Source organism: Scyliorhinus torazame, chromosome 7 (genome assembly GCF_047496885.1).
Source record: "Scyliorhinus torazame isolate Kashiwa2021f chromosome 7, sScyTor2.1, whole genome shotgun sequence".
Lineage (NCBI taxonomy): Eukaryota > Metazoa > Chordata > Chondrichthyes > Carcharhiniformes > Scyliorhinidae > Scyliorhinus > Scyliorhinus torazame.
The window spans coordinates 55,758,359-55,778,712 of NC_092713.1; the positions used below are offsets into that span (position 1 = coordinate 55,758,359).

The following is a 20,354-nucleotide window of genomic DNA, read 5'->3' on the forward strand; positions in this document are numbered from 1 at the left end:
TAAATTGGGAGAGCTGTCTCACAGACTAGTCAAGCAACAGCATCACATAGTCATACTCACAGAATTGTACTTGAAAATCATGTTCCAGGCATGTCTTGTCCCACCGACAGCAGTAATTTACAGTTGGGAGGGATTTGCCTTGGGAGTCTTCAACATTGACTCTGGACCCCATGAAGTCTCACGGGGTCAAGACAAACATGAGCGAGGAAAGGTCCAGCTAGCTAACCCCCCACTCCCAGCCCAGCTGATGAATCATTACTGTTCCATGATGAACGCCACTTGAAGAATTAATTTTTAAAAGGAAGAGTTGAGTTTATAATATTCAGAACTGAAAATGCTGCTAACATATTGCGTAGAAACATATAAAATAGGAGCAGGAGGCGGCGATCTGGCCCTTTGAGCTGCTCCGCCATTCATTATGATCATGGCAAATCATCCAACTCAACAGCCTAATCCCGCTTCTTTTTTTAAAAAATTCGGATACAGGCATCGCTGGCTGGGACAGCATTTATTGCCCATCCCTGAAGGCATTTAAGAGTCAACCTTATTGCTGTGGGACTGGAGTGACGTGTCGGCCAGACAAGGTAAGGAGAGCAGATTTCCTTCCCTAAATGACATTAGTGAACCACACAGGTTTTTACGACAATCGACAATAGCTGCATGGTCATGTTTAGACTTTTTAATTCCAGATTTTTACTGAATTCAAATTCCACCAACTGCCATGGCGGGATTTGAACCCTGGTCCCCAGAGCATTAGCCTGGGTCTTTGGATTCCTAGCCCAGTGTTAATACCACTATGCCACTGCCTCCCCTCAAATCCATTGTTTCCCTTTGCCCTAAGTGCTACATCTAATTGCTTCTTGATAAATTGCAATAGTTTGGTCTCAACTACTTCTTGTGGTAACAAATTCTACAGGCCGACCACTCTCTGGGTGAGGAACTTTCTCCTCATCTCTGCCCTAAATGGTCTACCCGTATCCTCAGACTGTGACCCTGGTTCACACCCACCATCGGGAATATCCTTCCTGTCTAGTTCTGTTAGAATTTTATAGGTTTCTATGAGATCCCCCCTCATTCTTCTGAACTTCAGTGAATTGCAATTTTTGGTTATCCTCCAAATTTCCCAGCATAAAGAGCAGCAGAGTGGCCTCTGTAAATTATGTTTCATAGTCATGAGTAGGTGCGAATAGAATCTGTTGTTACTCACATAGTTTTCCTAATGTGACGGGTTGAGAAATGAGCATTGACTCTCTTGTCAGTGCCTCATTCCAAGACCATTAGGGATTATCCTGAACAATAGTAACTCTTACCACATGTTAATGGAATGTGTGAGGAAAGTTGAGCACATTAGACAAACAATATTTACCATATTTAGAAGACAGCAACAATTCAACTCCATGCAAACAGTTTAATTATGAAGTCTAGAACGCATATCATAATGCAAGCATCATGTTAGCGAGTGCATGCCTAAGAGAGTCAAATGGGTGGTGTGGCAATATGAAGTGATGATCATTAAAACGCACAGAAATTTAGATACAAGGCAATGAAACAAGGTGCACACGGTATAAATTAGATATTTGGAAACAATATGCTTTCTTTTCTCCAGAGATGGGACTAAATTATATATTCAAACAATTGTCTTGGAATCTTATAAGGTAATTCAACAGTTCTATAATAATAATCTTTATTGCCACAAGTAGGCTTACATTAACACTGCAATGGAGTTACTGTAAAAGCCCCTAGTCACCACATTTCGGCGCCTGTCGGGTACACAAAGGGAGAATTCAGAATGTCCAATTCACCTAACAGCACGTCAGTTGGGACTTTGGGAGGAAATCGGAGCACCAGGAGGAAACTCACACAGACGTAGGGAGAATGTTCAGACTCCGCACAGACAGTGACCCAAGTGGGAATCGAACCTGGGACCCTGGCACTGTGAAGCAACAGTGCTACCTACCGTGCTGCCTGTATCTTAACTAGGTACCTAGCCTGAGTTATTCCTGCAACAATTATTTAACTTTTCAATAACCTAACAAGACTAAATGGCTAATAAATGGCAGCTTCTATCAATGAGGCTTGGCTTTATGCTATTTCAGATGATGCGATGCAAATGTTCCCATGTTTTACTCATGTGAAATTAGTTTAAGCAAACTCAATCCAGTTCTGATGGGATGGATGCCCAGTACAAAATTGTCCCTTATTTTCTGCAAATGTAATATTGGGCTGCTTTATCTTTCGGAGATAAAGTTCTCCCGCCGGAGTAGGATCACCCCTGGTCTGCGCTGGCACTAGGAGCGGCAGCGAGGAGCAATTCACTCTCACTTGCCATGCAAATTTATGCATGATGGGGAGCTCGAGGGATTCCATTCCGAATCCTGCTATTGGATGGGTCACGATATTGAGCAGGCAGCCTGATACGGAGGTCTGCCGGCTGGCTCCCCCATCCTCCACCCCCGCCGGCATGTAGGGGCATTCTCAAACCCCGCCGCCAATAGAATGCCGAGTCATCCATCATTAGCACGCATACAGGAGGGTAACCTCAACCCCCTCCCGCGCACCCCACCCCAATCAGAGACCCCCAAACTTCAGAGACCCCCTCTCCAAATCAGTCACCCCTGCCTGGAAGGCGGGGGGGGGGGGATAGCACAATTGCTTCACAGCTCCAGGGTCCCAGGTTCAATTCCGGCTTCGGTCACTGTCTGTGTGGAGTCTGCACATCCTCCCCGTGTGTGCGTGGGTTTCCTCCGGGTGCTCCGGTTTCCTCCCACAGTCCAAAGATGTGCAGGTTAGTTAGATTGGCCATGATAAATTGCCCTTAGTGTTGGGTGGGGTTACTGGGTTATGGGGATAGGGTGGAGGTGTTGACCTTGGGTAGGGTGCCCTTTCCAAGAGCCGGTGCAGACTCGATGGGCCAAATGGCCTCCTTCTGCACTGTAAATTCTATGATCCTCAAACTATGACCCCTAGTTCTGGACTCCCTCACCATCGGGAACATTCGTTCTGATTCCACCCTGTCTAATCCGGTTTGAATTTTGAACGTTTCTACGAGATCCCCTCTCACTCTTCTAAACTTCCAATGTAGCCTGGGAACCAGAGCATCGGAACAAGTTTTCAGCCCAACGCACTGTTCTTCGCTGCAGGGAACCCTGCTACTGGTGGCGGACAGTGGAGAATCCACACCATTATTTCTGATATGGGAAGTGGGAAGAAAACCATGCCAGTGTGCTCGATGGTCATTTTCTGTAATTGGGATTGTGTAAAAGGCAACTGGTCTTTCAAAAGGTAGCACCTGCCTGTGCTTTACCTGACTTTAGTGTTGTCACGGCACCAACTCCGTGCAAAAAAGTCTATACGACAGCATGCAGCTAATTCGAGACATTTATGTTGAGTGGACATGTTGGAGTACTATCCTGAACTCATCCTTTCCTTGGGAGTGGAATTTGGTCTCAAGACATCCATTCCCCACCGCCCCTTCCCCCATCACACCTTAAGGACCATTGATTGCAGACTGATTGGAGATTTATAAAATAGATGATCATTAAAAATAACATGACACCCAAAATCGTCTGTCTGCTGAACTCCATGTGGGAGTTGCAAGTGAAGCTGATTTTGTAATATGTAAGAAAAATCATGCCCCGTGTCTGTGTGGGTTGAACCCTACAACCCAAAAGATGTGCAGGCTAGGTGGATTAGCCATGCTAAATTGCCCCTTAATTGGAAAAAAAATAATTTGGTACACTAAATTTTAAAAGCATGCCAATGCCAAGGCGTCAAACATTTGGTTACTGAAGCAGAAATCTATGCAGAAGTTTTATTAGCGATAATATCTATACAGTGATGTACTCTTAAGTTTCTTGTAGAAGTCAAACAATTACATAAGTAGAGGTGAATTAATTTATTCCACAGCTTTGCAGTTATTTCTATACATCCATATTTTACGGAATATGCATTGGCTCTTATGAGTGTGAATTGTGCCATTTGTTTTAAAACAGCTGTAAAAATGAAAGATTAACTGCAACATTCTCAATGTTGTATGATGATGGAACTGGTGGATCCCATTGAGACCGTCAGTGACCACATCTGCAGCAAGTGTTGGCTGCTCGAGGAACTTCGGCTCAGAATTGATGAGCTGGAGACCGAGCTGCACACACTGCGGCACATCAGGGAGGGGGAAAATTACCTGGACGCTTTGTTTCAGGAGGCAGTCACACCCGGTAGAATAAGTACTGATAATTCGGACAGTGGTCAGGGACAGAGTGGTGTGACTGCAAGGGAGGCAGGTAGGAGGATCCTGAGTTTAGGAGTTGAGGAGCCTCAGCCCTTGACCTTGTCCAACAGGTAAGAGGTACTTGCTCCGTGTGTGGATGAGGAAGAGGGCTGTAGGGAGAATGCGTTGACTGACCTCTGCACCGTGGTACAGAAAGCCATTCAAGAGGGGGGGAGCAAAAAGACAAGTAGTAGTTGTAGGGGATTCTATAATTAGGGGGATTGATGGCATCCTTTGTAAGCCAGATCGTGAGTCCCGCATGGTATGTTGCCTGCCCGGTGCCAGGGTGAGGGACATCTCTGATCGGCTTGAAAGGATTTTGGAGAGGGAGGGGGAGGATCCAGTTGTTGTGGTCCACGTTGGGACTAACAACATAGGTAAGACTAGGAAAGAGGACCTGTTTGGGAATTATCAAACACTAGGGACTAAATTAAAGGACAGGTTCTCCAGGATTATAATCTCTGGATTACTACCCGAGCCACATGTCAATTGGCATAGGGTTGAGAAAATTAGGGAAGTTAACACGTGGCTAAAGGAGTGGTACGGGAAAGAGGGATTCCATTTCATGGGGCATTGGCATCAGTACTGGGGCAGGAGGAACCTGTGCCGTTGGGATGGTCTTCACCTGAACCATTCTGGGACCAGTGTTCTAGCGAATAGGATAAATAGGTTGGTCACAAGGACTTTAAACTAGCAAGTTGGGGGAAGGGAAGAAGGGTAAAGCTATGGACAGTATAATGGTTAATGGAGAGCAAGGCAGCAGGTTACGTGACAGATTATTATGTAGAGATATGGGTTCAAAGACAAGGAAAATTAGGAGGAAGGGTAAGAGGAAAAATAATTTGCGAAAAGTTACTGATCAAGGTGTTAGGATTCATAACAAAGACATAAAAAACAGCATAAGTATACTTTACCTGAATGCTCGTAGTATACGGAATAAGGTGAATGAGTTGATGGCGCAAATCATCGTGAATGACTATGATTTAGTGGCCGTTACTGAAACATGGTTAAAGGATGGTCACGACTGGGAGTTAAATATCCAAGGGTACCAAACTATACGAAAGGATAGAATGGACGGTAAGGACGGTGGTGTAGCTTTGTTGTTTAAGGATGGCATCCGGGCAATAGTAAGGGATGATATTGGTGCTATGGAGGACAAGGTTGAATCAATTTGGGTGGAAATCAGGAATAGTAAGGCGAAAAGGTCACTGATAGGAGTAGTCTATAGGCCACCAAATAGTAACAGGATGGTAGGGCAGGCAATAAGCAAAGAATTAACAGATGCACGTAGAAATGGTACAGCGGTTATCATGGGGGATTTTAATCTACATGTCGATTGGTTTAACCAGGTCGGTCAAGGCAGCCTTGAGGAGGGGTTTATAGAATGTGTCCGGGATAATTTCCTGGAACAGTATGTAATGGAACCTACAAGGGAACAAGCGGTCCTAGATCTGGTCGTGTGTAATGAGGCAGGATTGATTAATGATCTCATAGTTCGGGATCCTCTTGGAAGGAGCGACCACAATATGGTGGAATTTAAAATACAGTTGGAGGATGACAAGGTAAAATCAAACACTAGTGTTTTGTGCTTAAACAAAGGCGATTACAATGGGATGAGAGAAGAACTAGCTAAGGTAGATTGGGAGCAAAGACTTCATGGTGAAGCAGTTGAGAACCCTCCGAGCGATCTTTCACAGTGTTCAGAAAAGGTTCATACCGACAAAGAAGAAAGACGGTAGAAAGGGGAAAAATCGACCGTGGATATCTAAGGAGGTGAGGGAGAGTATCAAATTGAAGGAAAAAACATACAAAGTGGCAAAATATTAGTGGGAGACTAGAGGACTGGGAAGTCTTTAGGGGACAACAGAAAGCTACTAAAAAAGCTATAAAGAAGAGTAAGGTAGACTATGAAAGTAAACTGGCTCAGAACATAAAAGCAGATAGTAAAAGCTTCTACAAATATATAAGACAAAAAAAGAGTGGCTAAGGTAAATATTGGTCCTTTGGAAGATGAGAAGGGAGATTTAATAATAGGAGACGGGGAAATGGCTGAGGAGCTGAACAGGTTTTTTGGGTCAGTCTTCACAGTGGAAGACACAAATAACATGCCAGTGACTGATGGAAATGAAGATATGATAGGTGAGGACCTTGAGATGATTGTAATCATTAAGGAGGCAGTATTGGGCAAGCTAATGGGGCTAAAGGTAGACAAGTCTCCTGACTCTGATGGGATGCATCCCAGAGTGTTAAAAGAGATGGCTAGGGAAATTGTAAACGCACTAGCGATAATTTATCAAAATTCACTAGACTCTGGGGTGGTCCCAGAGGATTGGAAAGTAGCAAACGTGACACCACTGTATAAAAAAGGAGGTCGGCAGAAAGCGGTTAATTATAGGCCGGTAAGCTGAACTTCGGTTGTAGGGAAAATGCTGGAATCTATCATTAAGGAGGAAATAGCGGGGCACCTGGAGGGAAATTGTCCCATTGGGCAGACGCAGCATGGGTTCACAAAGGGTAGGTCATGTCTAACTAATTTGGTAGAATTCTTTGAGGACGTTACCAGTGCAGTAGATAACGGGGAGCCAATGGATGTGGTATATCTGGATTTCCAGAAAGCTTTTGACAAGGTGCCACACAAAAGGTTGCTGCATAAACTAAAGATGCATGGCATTGAGGGTAAAGTGGTAGCATGGGTGGAGGATTGGTTAACTAACAGAAAGCAGAGAGTGGGGATAAAATGGGTGTTTCTCTGGTTGGCAACCTGTAACTAGTGGGGTCCCTCAAAGACCAGTGTTGGGCCCGCAGTTGTTCACAATTTACATAGATGATTTGGAGTTGGGGACCAAGTGCAATGTGGCAAAGTTTGCAGACGACACTAAGATGAGTGGTAAAGCAAAAAGTGCAGGGAATCCCGGAAGACTGCAGAAGGATTTGGATAGGTTAGGTGAATGGGCTAGGGTCTAGCAGATGGAATTCAATGTTGCCAAGTGTGAGGCTATCCATTTTGGGAGGAATAACAGCAGAATGGATTATTATTTAAACGGTAAGATGTTAAAACATGCTGCTGTGCAGAGGGACCTGGGTGTGCTGGTGCAAGAGTCACAAAAAGTTGGTGTGCAGGTGCAACAGGTGATTAAGGCGGCTAATCGAGTTTTGTCTTTCATTGCTAGAGGGATGGAGTTCAAGACTAGGGAGGTTATGCTGCAATTGTATAGGTGTTGGTGAGGCCGCATCTGGAGTAATGTGTTCAGTTTTGGTCTCCTTACCCGAGAAAGGACATATTGGCACTGGAGGGAGTGCAGAGGAGATTCACTAGGTTGATCCCAGAGTTGAGGGGATTAGATTATGACGAGAGGTTGAGTAGACTGGGACTGTACTTACTGGAGTTTAGAAGGATGCGGGGGGGATCTTATTGAAACATATAAAATTATGAAGGGAATAGATAGGATAGATGCGGGCAGGTTGTTTCCACTGGTCGGGGAAAGCAGAACTAGGGGGCATAGCCTCAAAATAAGGGGAAGTAGATTTAAGATCGAGTTTAGGAGGAACTTCTTCACTCAAAGGGTTGTGAATCTCTGGAATTCCTTGCCCAGTGAAGCAGTTGAGGCTCCTTCTTTAAACGTTTTTAAGAAAAAGATAGATACCTTTCTAAAGAATAAAGGGATTCAGGGATATGGTGTACGGGCCGGAGAGTGGAGCTGAGTCCACAAAGATCAGCCATGATCTCATTAAATGGCGGAGCAGGCTCGAGGGGCCAGATGGCCTACTCCTGTTCCTAGTTCTTATGTTCTTATTGTATTCCAATATTTTCACTGATGCGTAGAGGAGATAATGATAATAGTAATCTTTATTAGAATCACAAGTAGGCCTACATTGACACTGCAATGAAGTTACTGTGAAAAGCCCCCAGTCGCCACACTCTGGCACCTGCATGGGTACACAGAGGGAGAATTCACAATGTCCAATTCACCTAACAAGAATGTCTTTTGGAACTTGTGGGAGGAAACTGGAGCACCCGGAGGAAACCCATGCAGACACGGAGAGAATGTGCAAACTTCGCACAGTGAGCCAAGGCAGGAATCGAACCTGGGTCCCTCGAGCTGTGAAGCAACAATGCTAACCATTGTGCTACCGTGCCACCCTTCATTGCCGAGATGAAAATTGGTTGGAAGGAATTCTTAAGATGGATTTTGCGCAGATGATGAATCAATTGGATTAATATTATGAGATCATTTAAGTATTCTTGGGTTCAATGACTGCTGATGAAATCATCTGATACACTACAAAGCCACCAAATAATTACCTTGCAGTATTGGTAATAGTTAAGTAATAACAAATCTGTATTCCCTGCACACAATTTAACCCTAGTATTAGATTAATATGTAGTCACTTGGTCGTACAGACCATGAGTACTGCTGAAAAATAAAGTTGTAAAAGATCAGCAATCAGGCTTGCAGTGCGACTCACTTACGCATGCTAGAAGCTACATATATTACGTACAGGGCCCTGTCCTTTACAGATAGAAGGAGCATGTCCACGCATTGTGCCTTTTTCAACTAAACTAAAGCATGGGTGATAGCCAAAGTCAACCTGCCTGGTTTGAATTTAAGCAAAAACCTGACAGTTAACTGTTGCCTGGTGTATTCTCTGTAGCAACACCTCCATCAGAGTCAACTTGCCAACCAATTGTTGTCCCCTTCTTAATTGGTATTCTCAGGAATTTGTCCTGATGAGTGCAATATGAAAAGCTTCAACAGCATACATGTTTTCAGATTAGTATGGACAGACTAAAGCAGTGATTAAGTCAATTACAACAAGTTGACTTAAGTTAATAGAAGTTATTTTTCCTGCTTTTACCGCTCATTTCCTGCTCAACTTCTACAATTTTTTTTTATTGAAGGGATCCCATGATGTCCCACAAGTCTATTAGTCTTCTTGATTTGCTAGCGTATTATTTGGTCTACTATAATATTTACAGCAAGTGATAAGCAAATGATAACTGGCACTATCTGGAGGACAGGAAACTCCCAGGGATGTTTTACCATTTGCCGGGGGCGGGAGTCCCCACACAAGAGGGCGGAATCTTGTTGCGGCGTCAGTATTCTCGCATGCCAGTTGGAGAGCCAGCGAGACACCCATGCTGCCTCATTTTAGGAAGACCAGCTGAACCACAAGCCAATCAGGCAGTGGTAAGGCCAGTATCAGGCCATTCCTTGAAATCAAGATCTTGCCCAGTGAGAGTTGCCAGCCAGTCAGGAGACTGGCTGAGTTCTTGTGCCCAGCAGTGCCATTGATGAGGCCGTGGCTGCTTCTGAAGGACAGACATCTGAGTCCCAGGATCATCGAGCAACCCAGGATCACAGCTAAGTAATGTGGGGGTGGGGAGATGCGTACAGTTAAAATGTGTCGTTCAATTACTCATCGCTACAACACAATCTAAGAATACATTATTTAATGTTTATTGAACTATTATAATTACATGATTTTGTGCAATTAGCTCAAAAGAACCTTCAAATTTAATGTCAACTCTACACTGCATTTCTCGCAATTTGTTTTATACACGTGAGAATTAAATCAAAAAGCTCAAATGGCTCTAGTTATCTCCAAATTCCAGAAATTGAAACTGCTGTGCTCTTCCACATCATCAAAAACAAAAATTAATGGGCCATATTTTCCACACATCAATTCAACACAGGTACCTCAAGTTAGATATTTCAATCAACAATCTTCTGGGATACTGGTTCTAGTACTGGAGTAACAACCCAAATATCAAGAGTTCAGCTCCTACTATGCCACATTTTGAATTATTAATTCAATAAATGTTAGATATTTCAATCAACAATCTTCTGGGATACTGGTTCTGGTACTGGAGTAACAACCCAAATATCAAGAGTTCAGCTCCTACTATGCCACATTTTGAATTATTAATTCAATAAATGTGATAATATGTATTCCATTGCTGGATTCAATGACAAAATAATAGAGGTGTGAACCTATTGTATAAGCACACAGGTATAGAGTTCTCCCTTGGCAGGGAGTAGAAGAATTAAAGCTGGGCAGGATACCTACATAGACCTACAAAACTGCAGTATAAACATATCTTTTGAATGGCTTCCCTGATTTGTGGAGATGTGACCACCCCACTACCGATATTATCAATCTCCATGAGTAATTATGTTAAGACTACTAATGCAAAAGATAAAATTTCATCATGCAGCCTGTCTGAAGCAAATTACACAGCAATATGTTTCAACACTCTGGAAAAATTTCCCTTGACCCAGTTAATTTCCTGCTAGATCTGGATTGGTAAAGTGAATATCTGCCGACCCTTACGGCTGATATCCTATCAGAGATATCAATGAGTCAGGTGGCTCTTTGGCTGACTTCAGGCTTTTATTAGTTGGCTTTCTCCAATGCCAATGACATTCTTCTCGTGTCTTGCTAGTGCTCGCAGATTCCATCCCATCTCTTTCGAAATGGCGGAAGAATCTTCCTTTTGAAATATATTGGTTCTTCCATCAATCACTGATTCAGATGAATCCACTGTGATCAAAATGCAGAAATTCTGAATTACTTTGTACCATGCATCAAATTACTTTAAAAGGTGCCTCAGGAGCTCCAACTTTCTGGAATGCAGATGCAAGGGTACAATGCATATTATACAATATAATACGCTAAGTAAAACTGGCATCCGTATTAATTTGGCTCTAATAATAATAGCTTATTGTTACAAGTAGGCTTCAATGAAGCTACTGTGAAAAGCCCCTAGTCGCCACATTCCGGACCCTGTTCAGGGAGGCCGGTATTGGAATTGAACCCACGCTGCTGGCCTTGTTCTGCATTACAGACCAGCTGTTTAGTCTACTGTGCTAAACCAGCCCCTGACATTGATCATGTTCTATATGGAGTATAATTACAAGATATAAAATATACATACATGCAGATGTTTGAAAATTAACTTACCTAAGTAATCAGCCAAAGTACTGCCCTGATCCACTAAATTATTAAAGATAAAGTCCATTCTCCTTTCCATTTCAAACAGTATTTTCTCTGATCACACAATTGCCTTTTTTCTTTTTTTTTCCAATTAAATTTACAGGATGTGGGCGTCGATGGCTAGGCCAGCATTTATTGCCCATCCCTAATTGCCCTTCAGAAGGTGGTGGTGAGCTGCCTTCTTGAACCACTGCAGTCCCCAAGGTGAAGGTGCACCCACAGTGCTGTTAGAGAGGGAGATCCAGAATTTTGCCCCAGCGACAATGAAGGAACAGCAATATATTTCCAATTCAGGATGGCGAGTGATTTGGAGGGGAACCTCCAGGTGGTGGGGTCCACAGGTATCTGCTGCTCTTCTTCCGAGATGGTAGTGGTCATGCGTTTGGAAGGTGCTGTCGAAGGAAGCTTGGCGAGTTACAGCAGTGCATCTTGCAGATGGTACACAAGGCTGCCACTGTTCATCGGTGGTGGAGGGTTTGAATGTTTACGGAAGTGATAGCAATCAAGTGGGCTGCTTTGCCCTGGATGGGCTTGAGCTTCTTGAATGTTGTTCGAGCTGCACTCTTCCAGGTAAGTGGAGATTATTCCATTACACTCCTGATTTGTGCCTTGTAGATGGTGGCCACACTTTGGGGGTCAGAAGGTGGGTTACTCACTGTCGGATTCCTAGCCTTTGACCTGACAGCCACAGTATTAAATGGCTAAACCAGTTCAATAGTAACCCCCAGCATGTTGACTGCAGGGGATGAAGCGATGATAATGCCATTGAATGCCAAGGGGTGACAGTTAGATCCTCTCTTGTCGGAGATGGTCATTTCCCTGGCACTTGTGTGGCTCGAATGTAAATTGACATTTGTCAGCCCAAGCCTGGATATTGTCCAGGTCTTGCTGCATTTGGATATACCTTCATTATCTGAGGAGTCACGAATGGTGTTGAACATTGTGCAGTCATCTGCGAGCATTCCCACTTCTGACCTTATGATGGAAGTGAGGTCATTGATGAAGCAGCGGAAGATGGTTGGGCCGAGAGCACTACCCCTGCAGTGATGTCCTGGAGCTGAGATGATTGATCTCCAACCACCACAATCATCTTCCTTTGTACCAAGTATGACTCCAGCCAGCAGAGAGTTCCCCCCGATTCCCATTGACTTGAAAACCATTTATTTTTGGTGTCAACATCAACTACTCTACAAATATCTATTCCCCTAATATTCCAATGTTATGGGTCCTTTATTCGGGGATCTTGTGGAGCATGAACTCCAGAAGTGACTTGTTGGGGCGAATGGCCTGTTTCTGTCCTGTAAAATTCTATGTAACCCAATAATTTAACTTGCTATTGTTGGACCTATTTAAGATTATGCTTCATGTTCAACATTTATCAGCAAAAAATATGTTAGGCTCTTTAAAGGTCAAATGGCTCATTTTCTGTTGTTTAGACCTTCGGTTTACACAATTTTAACCAATCTGTTACTTAAGCTTTCCCCGACTATAAATTACCTTGACAAAAATAGGCAACAAGCAATTTACACAGCTCAACTTTTAAAATGTGCAATTTGTACATATTTAACCACTAAAAGAACCTCAATATACATGTAGAGGATGATGGGTTCTGTATTTTTGTAGATCGAAATGTGTGCCATTAATGGCCATGCTGCGCCTGAAAAGCAGCTCACTGTGGCACAGTGTAGCCGATAAAAGCCAGGAGACCCTGCTCCCGGGATCTACCCAGTTCGCAATGCCTCGCAAGATCTAGCTCAATCTCGCGAGACGTTGCGATGTGAATCCCACTCATTGTGGGTGGGATCACTTTTTGGCAAATCAATACATTAAAGCGAGACAGCTAGTCTCACTTTAATGTGCAGATTCCAGAGGTACCCGAGGCGTGCGATCAATCTCTCTCGCCTCGGAGATCTCGGGAGAGCACTGTTCAAACTGGTCTCCAGAAACGGGGGCCAGACGGAACGGCACTCATGGGGTTCTCCCAGGCGATCGGAGGCCCTCAAGAACATGCCTTTTGGTCAGGTTGGCATTTTTAGCGCAGTTGCGATCGGGCCGGAGACCCTCCCATAGTGCGTTGGGGCCTGAGGGGGAGGGGTCACTTCGGGGGCCTTGGAGATCGGGATGCCATTTAAAAATGGCGTTGCGATCTCGTGCTACACTGAGTTCTTGCGAGTGGAGCTCCTCATGCCCAGAACAGGGCTATGTGCGGCCTTGGCCGCGCGTTTCCCGTCAAGGCCCCTTACCAAATACGAGTCGCATTTTATAGCATTGTGTTTATCAGCACTACGAGCTCTTGAAAACACGTGGTTAAACACGCTCGTTATGGGACTTTTCCCATTTAGTTAAACCGTGCCCGGAGATTCTCCAGCATTGACCTGAATATTTCTTACAATTCGGGATATTAGAAGCAACTGTCTAAATCTAAACAGATGCAGAATGGAGGTGGGGGGGGGGGGGGTCAAAAATATGGGTCAAAAGTAAATGGTTTTAGTCAGATCCATTTTAATTGCTACATATTTGTGATGTTTGCTTAGACTTCCCCCTTAAGCTTTATTGGTTATACTAGTTAATAAAACTATTCAAATTTTCACCTGAAATGTTTTATAACAACCTGACTGACAGTAGATAATTCTATTTAAACTGTAAATTAATGTATCTGTGTGTTTGCCTAAATCAATGTTTCCTGCTAACCATTATTTCAATGTGGGAAATTTTCACGGACATGCAGCACAGGCCAAGGTATTTTATTTACCCCTCGTTTTCATTTTTCTGTTGCTAGAACATTAAACTTGCGATCAAGTTACAGGGACTGTTAAGAGTGGAAATAATTCCATGGGTCTCTATACTTCAACTGCAGAGATTGTTATTTACCTAATTTCTACATAAAATACAACCCCCACCAACACCCAATTCAACAAAACAAATCGCTTTTCGGAGTGTCAAACAATATTCCATGCCTAACATAACCTAAGTAAGCCTCCACAAAGGTTCTTGGAAATAAAAGAAGCCATCAAATAAACAAGGCTTAAAAAATTAATAGTCACAAAAATATGATTGCTGATCAGTGAGGTTCATGTGTAGTATTTGATTTGTTTTCAAAGTTAGCAAGACATTTGCTTACTGAGCTCTCTGAGTAATAGCCTTCTATTTTTTTCCAGGCATCCTCCCTTCTACATTATTATTTAGGTGAGTTGACAGACTTGAGAAATTAAATGATCATTCCAAGGGACTCGGAACTAGTTTTCAACATCCACAAAGTGAAAAACAGAAGCCCCCCCCCCCCTCACACCCTGTGGTGCAGCCCATACCTTGATTCTGATTGGAGCTCTGAGGAAGGGCATTGGTGATGTTCGGTAACTCATTGCCGTAGTTTCCATCTTCCAGAGGACAGACATCCATGTCGTTCCACTTCTTCAGCTGTCGGAGCCAGGAAACTTTCTCGTCTGGTTTGCAGTGAGGATTCAATACAATGCACACCCACAGTGCACCTGAAAAGGAAGGAGACAATTCTCAGTGATCAGGCATTTCAATCATTGCATTGTCAAGCAATATGCACTGTAACCTAGGAACTGGACAGACTGTGGAATGTGCTCCATCAGCACACAGAATAGGAGGAAGAAAACAATATCAAGCATTATAATTAAAATATGCACGCAAAACTGTCCACAAAGCATTTATTTTTGCAGCACTGCCATCTCCAGAAATCTGTGTCACATGCATGATGGTAACTATTCTACGCCAAATTTCGGTACCCCATGCAGGCCGACATGTTTTTGTTGCCACATTACATTTGTAATTACCAGACTAAATGCTCAAAACTAGGTCATTTTTACTTGGGCAGAAGAAATAGCTGTCATGTTTCAACCTTTTATGTTTGATCACCATCATCATTCTGTCCAAGTCTCCAAAAAGTATTTCATTAGGAATGTGATCTTTCCACGTGACTTTCAAATGCTAGTTTCTTAGTAAAAAGTTGAATGGCAACAAAACACTTTTAATCATATTTCAAGAACGTAATGCAAGCTTTCAAATCACATAGTCATTACCTATTTTCCAATGTTCTGGTGAAAACTGGGCCCTAAAGCACAATGAGATGTAGTACACATCGAGGGACTGATGTTGTTTCAGTTTGTTCACTTTTGCTCTTCTATTAACGTGGTACATACCACAGCTGTCTCACAGCTTGTATACTTGGATGCTGTTGCTTAATTCAAGGATCTTTCATTTTTTAAAATAAATTCAAAGTACCCAATTCTTTTTTTCCAATTAAGGGACAATTTAGCATGGCCAATACATCTACCCTGCACATCTTTTTGATCTGTGGGGGTGAGACCCACGCAGACACGGGGAGAATGTGCAAACTCCACACAGACAGTGACCCGGGATCGGGATTGAACCCGGGTCCTCGGCGCCATGAGGCAGCAGAATCCTTCTTTTGATGGTACAGACCACAATCAGTAAGAATGAACAACACCTCCTCCACAATAGTCCTCAACACCGGCGTCCCGCAAGGCTGCGTACTTAGCCCCCTACTCTACTCCCTGTACACACACGACTACGTGGCAAAACTTGGTTCCAACTCCATCTACAAGTTTGCTGACGATACGACCATAGTGGGCCGGATCTCGAATAACGACGAGTCCGAATACAGGAGGGAGATAGAGAATCTAGTGGAGTGGTGTAGCGACAACAATCTCTCCCTCAATGCCAGCAAAACTAAAGAGCTGGTAATTGACTTCAGGAAGCAAAGTACTGTACACACCCCTGCCCGCATCAACGGGGCAGAGGTGGAGATGGTTAGCAGTTTCAAATTTCGAGGGGTGCACATCTCCAAAAATCTGTCCCGGTCCACCCACGTCGACGCTACCACCAAGAAAGCACAACAGCGCCTATACTTCCTCAGGAAACTAAGGAAATTCGGCATGTCCACATTAACCCTTACCAACTTTCACAGATGCACCATAGAAAGCATCGTATCGGGCTGCATCACAGACTGGTATGGCAACTGCTCGGCCCAGGACCGCAAGAAACTTCAAAGAGTCGTGAACACCGCCCAGTCCATCACACGAACCTGCCTCCCATCCATTGACTCCATCTACACCTCCTGCTGCCTGGGGAAAGCGAGCAGCATAATCAAAGATCCCTCCCACCCAGCTTACTCACTCTTCCAACTTCTTCCATCGGGCAGGAGATACAGAAGTCTGAGAACACACACGAACAGACTCAAAAACAGCTTCTGCCCCACTGTCACCAGACTCCTAAATGACCCTCTTATGGACTGACCTCATTAACACTACACCCTGTATGCTTCATTCGATGCCAGTGCTTATGTGGTTACATTGTAAATGTTGTGGTGCCCTATTATGTATTTTCTTGTATTCCCTTTTCTTCTCATGTACTTAATGATCTGTTGAGCTGCTCGCAGAAAAATACTTTTCACTGTACCTCGGTACATGTGACAATAAACAAATCCAATCCAATCTTGTCCCTCAAGGGTCCCACTAACCTCTTACAGGCGCTTAGTTGACTGTAGCAATTGGCTGTTTTTAAAGAGGTGGTTAAGTTTGTTAAATGCTGCCTGGCACTTGGTGTTGACCAGTCATAGATTGCAGGTGGCTGGTTTGAACATTTACTGCATTGTCTATATATCTATTCTGGATTTTTGGCTGCGTCCACTACAGGATTGGCATGGACCGGAACCATGTAAGGGTCCATTGACCGTGGGCGGGAATTTCCGGTCTCTGGGCAGGCGCGGCCGAAAGATGTCGCCCATTAAAAAGCAAGGGAGCTGTTCAGATCAACACCAAACACAAGGAAATAGAGTAGAGGATGGAGAAGGGAGATGAGGAAGAATGGAGAATGGAAGGGGAAGACAGGTGAGAGGGTGGTATGAGAGAGAGCGCGGGGAGAGGGTGCGGATAGGGAAGTAGGGAGGAAAGGAAAAGCAAAATTGAGGGGCAGGAAAAAGCGGAAGTCAGGGATTAGGGAAGGGAGGAAGATGCTGCTTGGTTCTACCACTTCAATGGTTGCGTGTGTTATGGGCTACCATCTTGCTTGTCGGTGGGGAAAAGGGTCAGTGGTTACAGCTCCCAAATGGTACTGAGTGCGATGTTGGGTTATAAGAAAACCTGCTCGCTGCAGTGCTGAATATGTAGTCTCTTGTTCAATAGCGCACAGGAAAATTGGGTCAAGTTGTTATTCAGCAGTGTTGGCATGCATTTTATGCTCAGTTGCAGCAGTGGTGCAGGAAAGCAAAAGTTTCCTAATGTCCCCCTCACTATCATTTTCTAAGGTTTATGTAACCAAAATAACAAAGGCCACATCAGATGTTCAATCAAAATACATTCTGTCCTCTCACACACACACAAACTCTCTCTAGGTTTTTTTTTTAAAATAGGAAAGCTCAAATGTTGCCTCACTTCGCTTTAAAAACGTATCCCTCAGCATTAGTTAATTCAGCACAGAACCAGGATTGATCCCAGGATCTTCCTGGTATGGAAAGGCACGTACTAGACACTGCACTTCGCCATAATGGGAGTCCCAACAATTAAATTGTTCGAATGATAATGAATTGTTAACGCGTGGAATGGAAATCTCATAAGATGCTAACTTTGATGCCCATCTGTACATCACATTTCAGAAACCAAGAATATGCTGATTTCAGAAATCAGATTCCATCAGTATTCAGTTCAAACTTGGGTGATATAAAATACCTTAATTTTGACGCAAAGGTGTTTATATATAGAATGGCAAAATGAAAGTGGCCCCAAAAGACCAAGGACAAAGATAGTGGAAATAATGGCAATCAGAAATAAAATTAAATATTTAGTTTTCATTGCTGATCCCAGAAGTTGCTATCAGCGCATATCTGACTTAATGCATTCACGAAAATACAATCAATGCCTTGCAATTCCAAAAAGGTTATTTTAAAAAATCATTACTACACAGTAGCTTATCAGGCATTTTCACATTTTATAAAGATTTTACAACAGATACTCAGTAGCAGATTACATTGCTGCCAAGCATTAAAGCTATACACGTAAACCTTGAAGACAGACTACAATTAATGGGGAAGACACTATAAATTAAGAAAATGCTTCCTTTTAAAATAAGATCTGTCAACATACTTCTTGAAAGTCTTATCTGCCAACATTCATGTCTAGTGCAGAATACACTGCAGGCTCATCTTGTATTAGTTTTATATACCAATAGCATGTCCTGCCGTAAACTACAGTCCAGGTTGGATTTGCACTGATTCAATGAAGTGTACAGTACAACAACTTATATTTGGATAGTGCTTTTAACATAATGGGATGTCCCAAAATATTTCACAGGAACATTAGAAAACAAAGTCTGACACTGAGAAACATATGATGATACCAGGTGAGATGACCAAAAGCTTTGTCAAAAAGGTAAGTTCTGAGGAGCGTCTTTTAAGGATAGAGGTGTAGGCAGGCTACTACAGAGGATGGGGGCAAGGTCAAAAGATGTGAATTTTGAAATCAAGGCATTACTTGACTGAGTGTCAATGCAGGTTAGTGAGCACGTGGGCAGCACAGTAGCACAGTGGTTAGCACGGTTGCTTCACAGCACCAGGGTCGCGGGTTTGATTCCCGCTTGGTTCACTGTCTGAGGAGTCTGCACGTTCTCCCCGTATCTGCGTGGATTTCCTCCGGGTGTTCCGGTTTCATCCCACAAGTCCTGAAAGACGTGCTTGTGAGGTGAAATGAACATTCTGAATTCTCCCTCAGTGTATCCGAACAGGCACCGTAGGGGATTTTCACAGTAACTTCATTACAGTGTTAATGTAAGCCTACTTGTGACAATAATAAAGATTATATTATTATACAGAGATGATGGGGGAATGACACTTGCTGCGAGTGAAGACACAGACGACAGGGATTTGGACAGCCTCAGGTTTACTGAGGGTCGAATGTGGAAGCCAGGAATGCATTGGAACTGTTGAGTTTCAAGACTGAGGTTTTCAGCAGCAAATGAACTAGGATAAGGGTGAGGTTATGGAGGTGGAAATAGACGGTCTTAGTGACAGCACAGAGGTGGTCAGTTGCTCACCTCTGGATCACACATGACACTGTAGTTTAATCTCATACTGTTGCCAAGGAGAGCATTGAATTTGGCAGTTAGGGAACAGAGTTTGGAGTGGGGACAAATGACAATCGCTTCTGTATGCTCGATATGTAATTGGAGGAGTTTTTTGTTCATTCAGAATTCGATGTTGGATAAGCCGTCTGAATATTTAGCAACAATGGAGTCAGGAGGGGTGGTGGGGAGGTTCAGCTTGGTGTTATAATTTTGATCTTTATGTCATCACTGTCTACAGGAATAGTGCCAGAAGACTGGAGGATAGCAAATGTTGTCCCCTTGTTCAAGAAGGGGAGCAGAGACAACCCCGGTAACTATAGACCAGTGAGCCTTACTTCTGTTGGCAAATAGAGTTAAGGAAAAACCCAAGGCTTTTTACACGTACATAAAAAGCAAGAGGGGAGGTACTAAATGAATACTTTGCATCAGTATTCACCAAAGAGAAGGAACCGGTGGATGTCGAGTCTGGAGAAGGATGTGTAGATAGCCTGGGTCACATTGAGATCCAAAAAGACAAGGTGTTGGGCGTCTTGAAAAATATTAAGGTAGATAAGTCCCCAGGGCCTGATTGGTTGTACCCCAGAATACTGAAGGAGGCTAGAGAGGAAATTGCTGAGGCCTTGACAGAAATCTTTGGATCCTCACTGTCTTCAGGTGATGTCCCGGAGGACTGGAGAATAGCCAATGTTGTTCCTCTGTTTAAGAAGGGTAGCAAGGATAACCCAGGGAACTACAGGCCGGTGAGCCTTATGTCAGTGGTAGGGAAATTACTGGAGAGAATTCTTCGAGGCAGGATCTACTCCCATTTGGAAGCAAATGGACGTATTAGTGAGAGGCAGCATGGTTTTGTGAAGGGGAGGTCGTGTCTCACTAACTTGATAGAGTTTTTCGAAGAGGTCACAAAGATGATTGATGCAGGTAGGGCAGTGGATGTTGTCATATGGACTTCAGTAAGGCCTTTGACAAGGTCCCTCATGGTAGACTAGTA

At 43.6% G+C, this 20,354-nt stretch overlaps 1 protein-coding gene across 2 annotated transcripts in view; it reads right to left on the bottom strand.

The window, feature by feature from the left end:
* The window catches only part of zswim5 (zinc finger, SWIM-type containing 5), a 301,620-nt gene that overhangs the window by 46,472 nt on the left and 234,794 nt on the right, over positions 1-20,354 (bottom strand). For both annotated transcript variants that reach the window (XM_072510737.1, XM_072510736.1), the window contains exon 5: positions 14,572-14,751. In XM_072510737.1, coding sequence (XP_072366838.1) covers positions 14,572-14,751 — 180 coding nt within the window. The remainder of the gene's footprint in view (positions 1-14,571; positions 14,752-20,354) is intronic.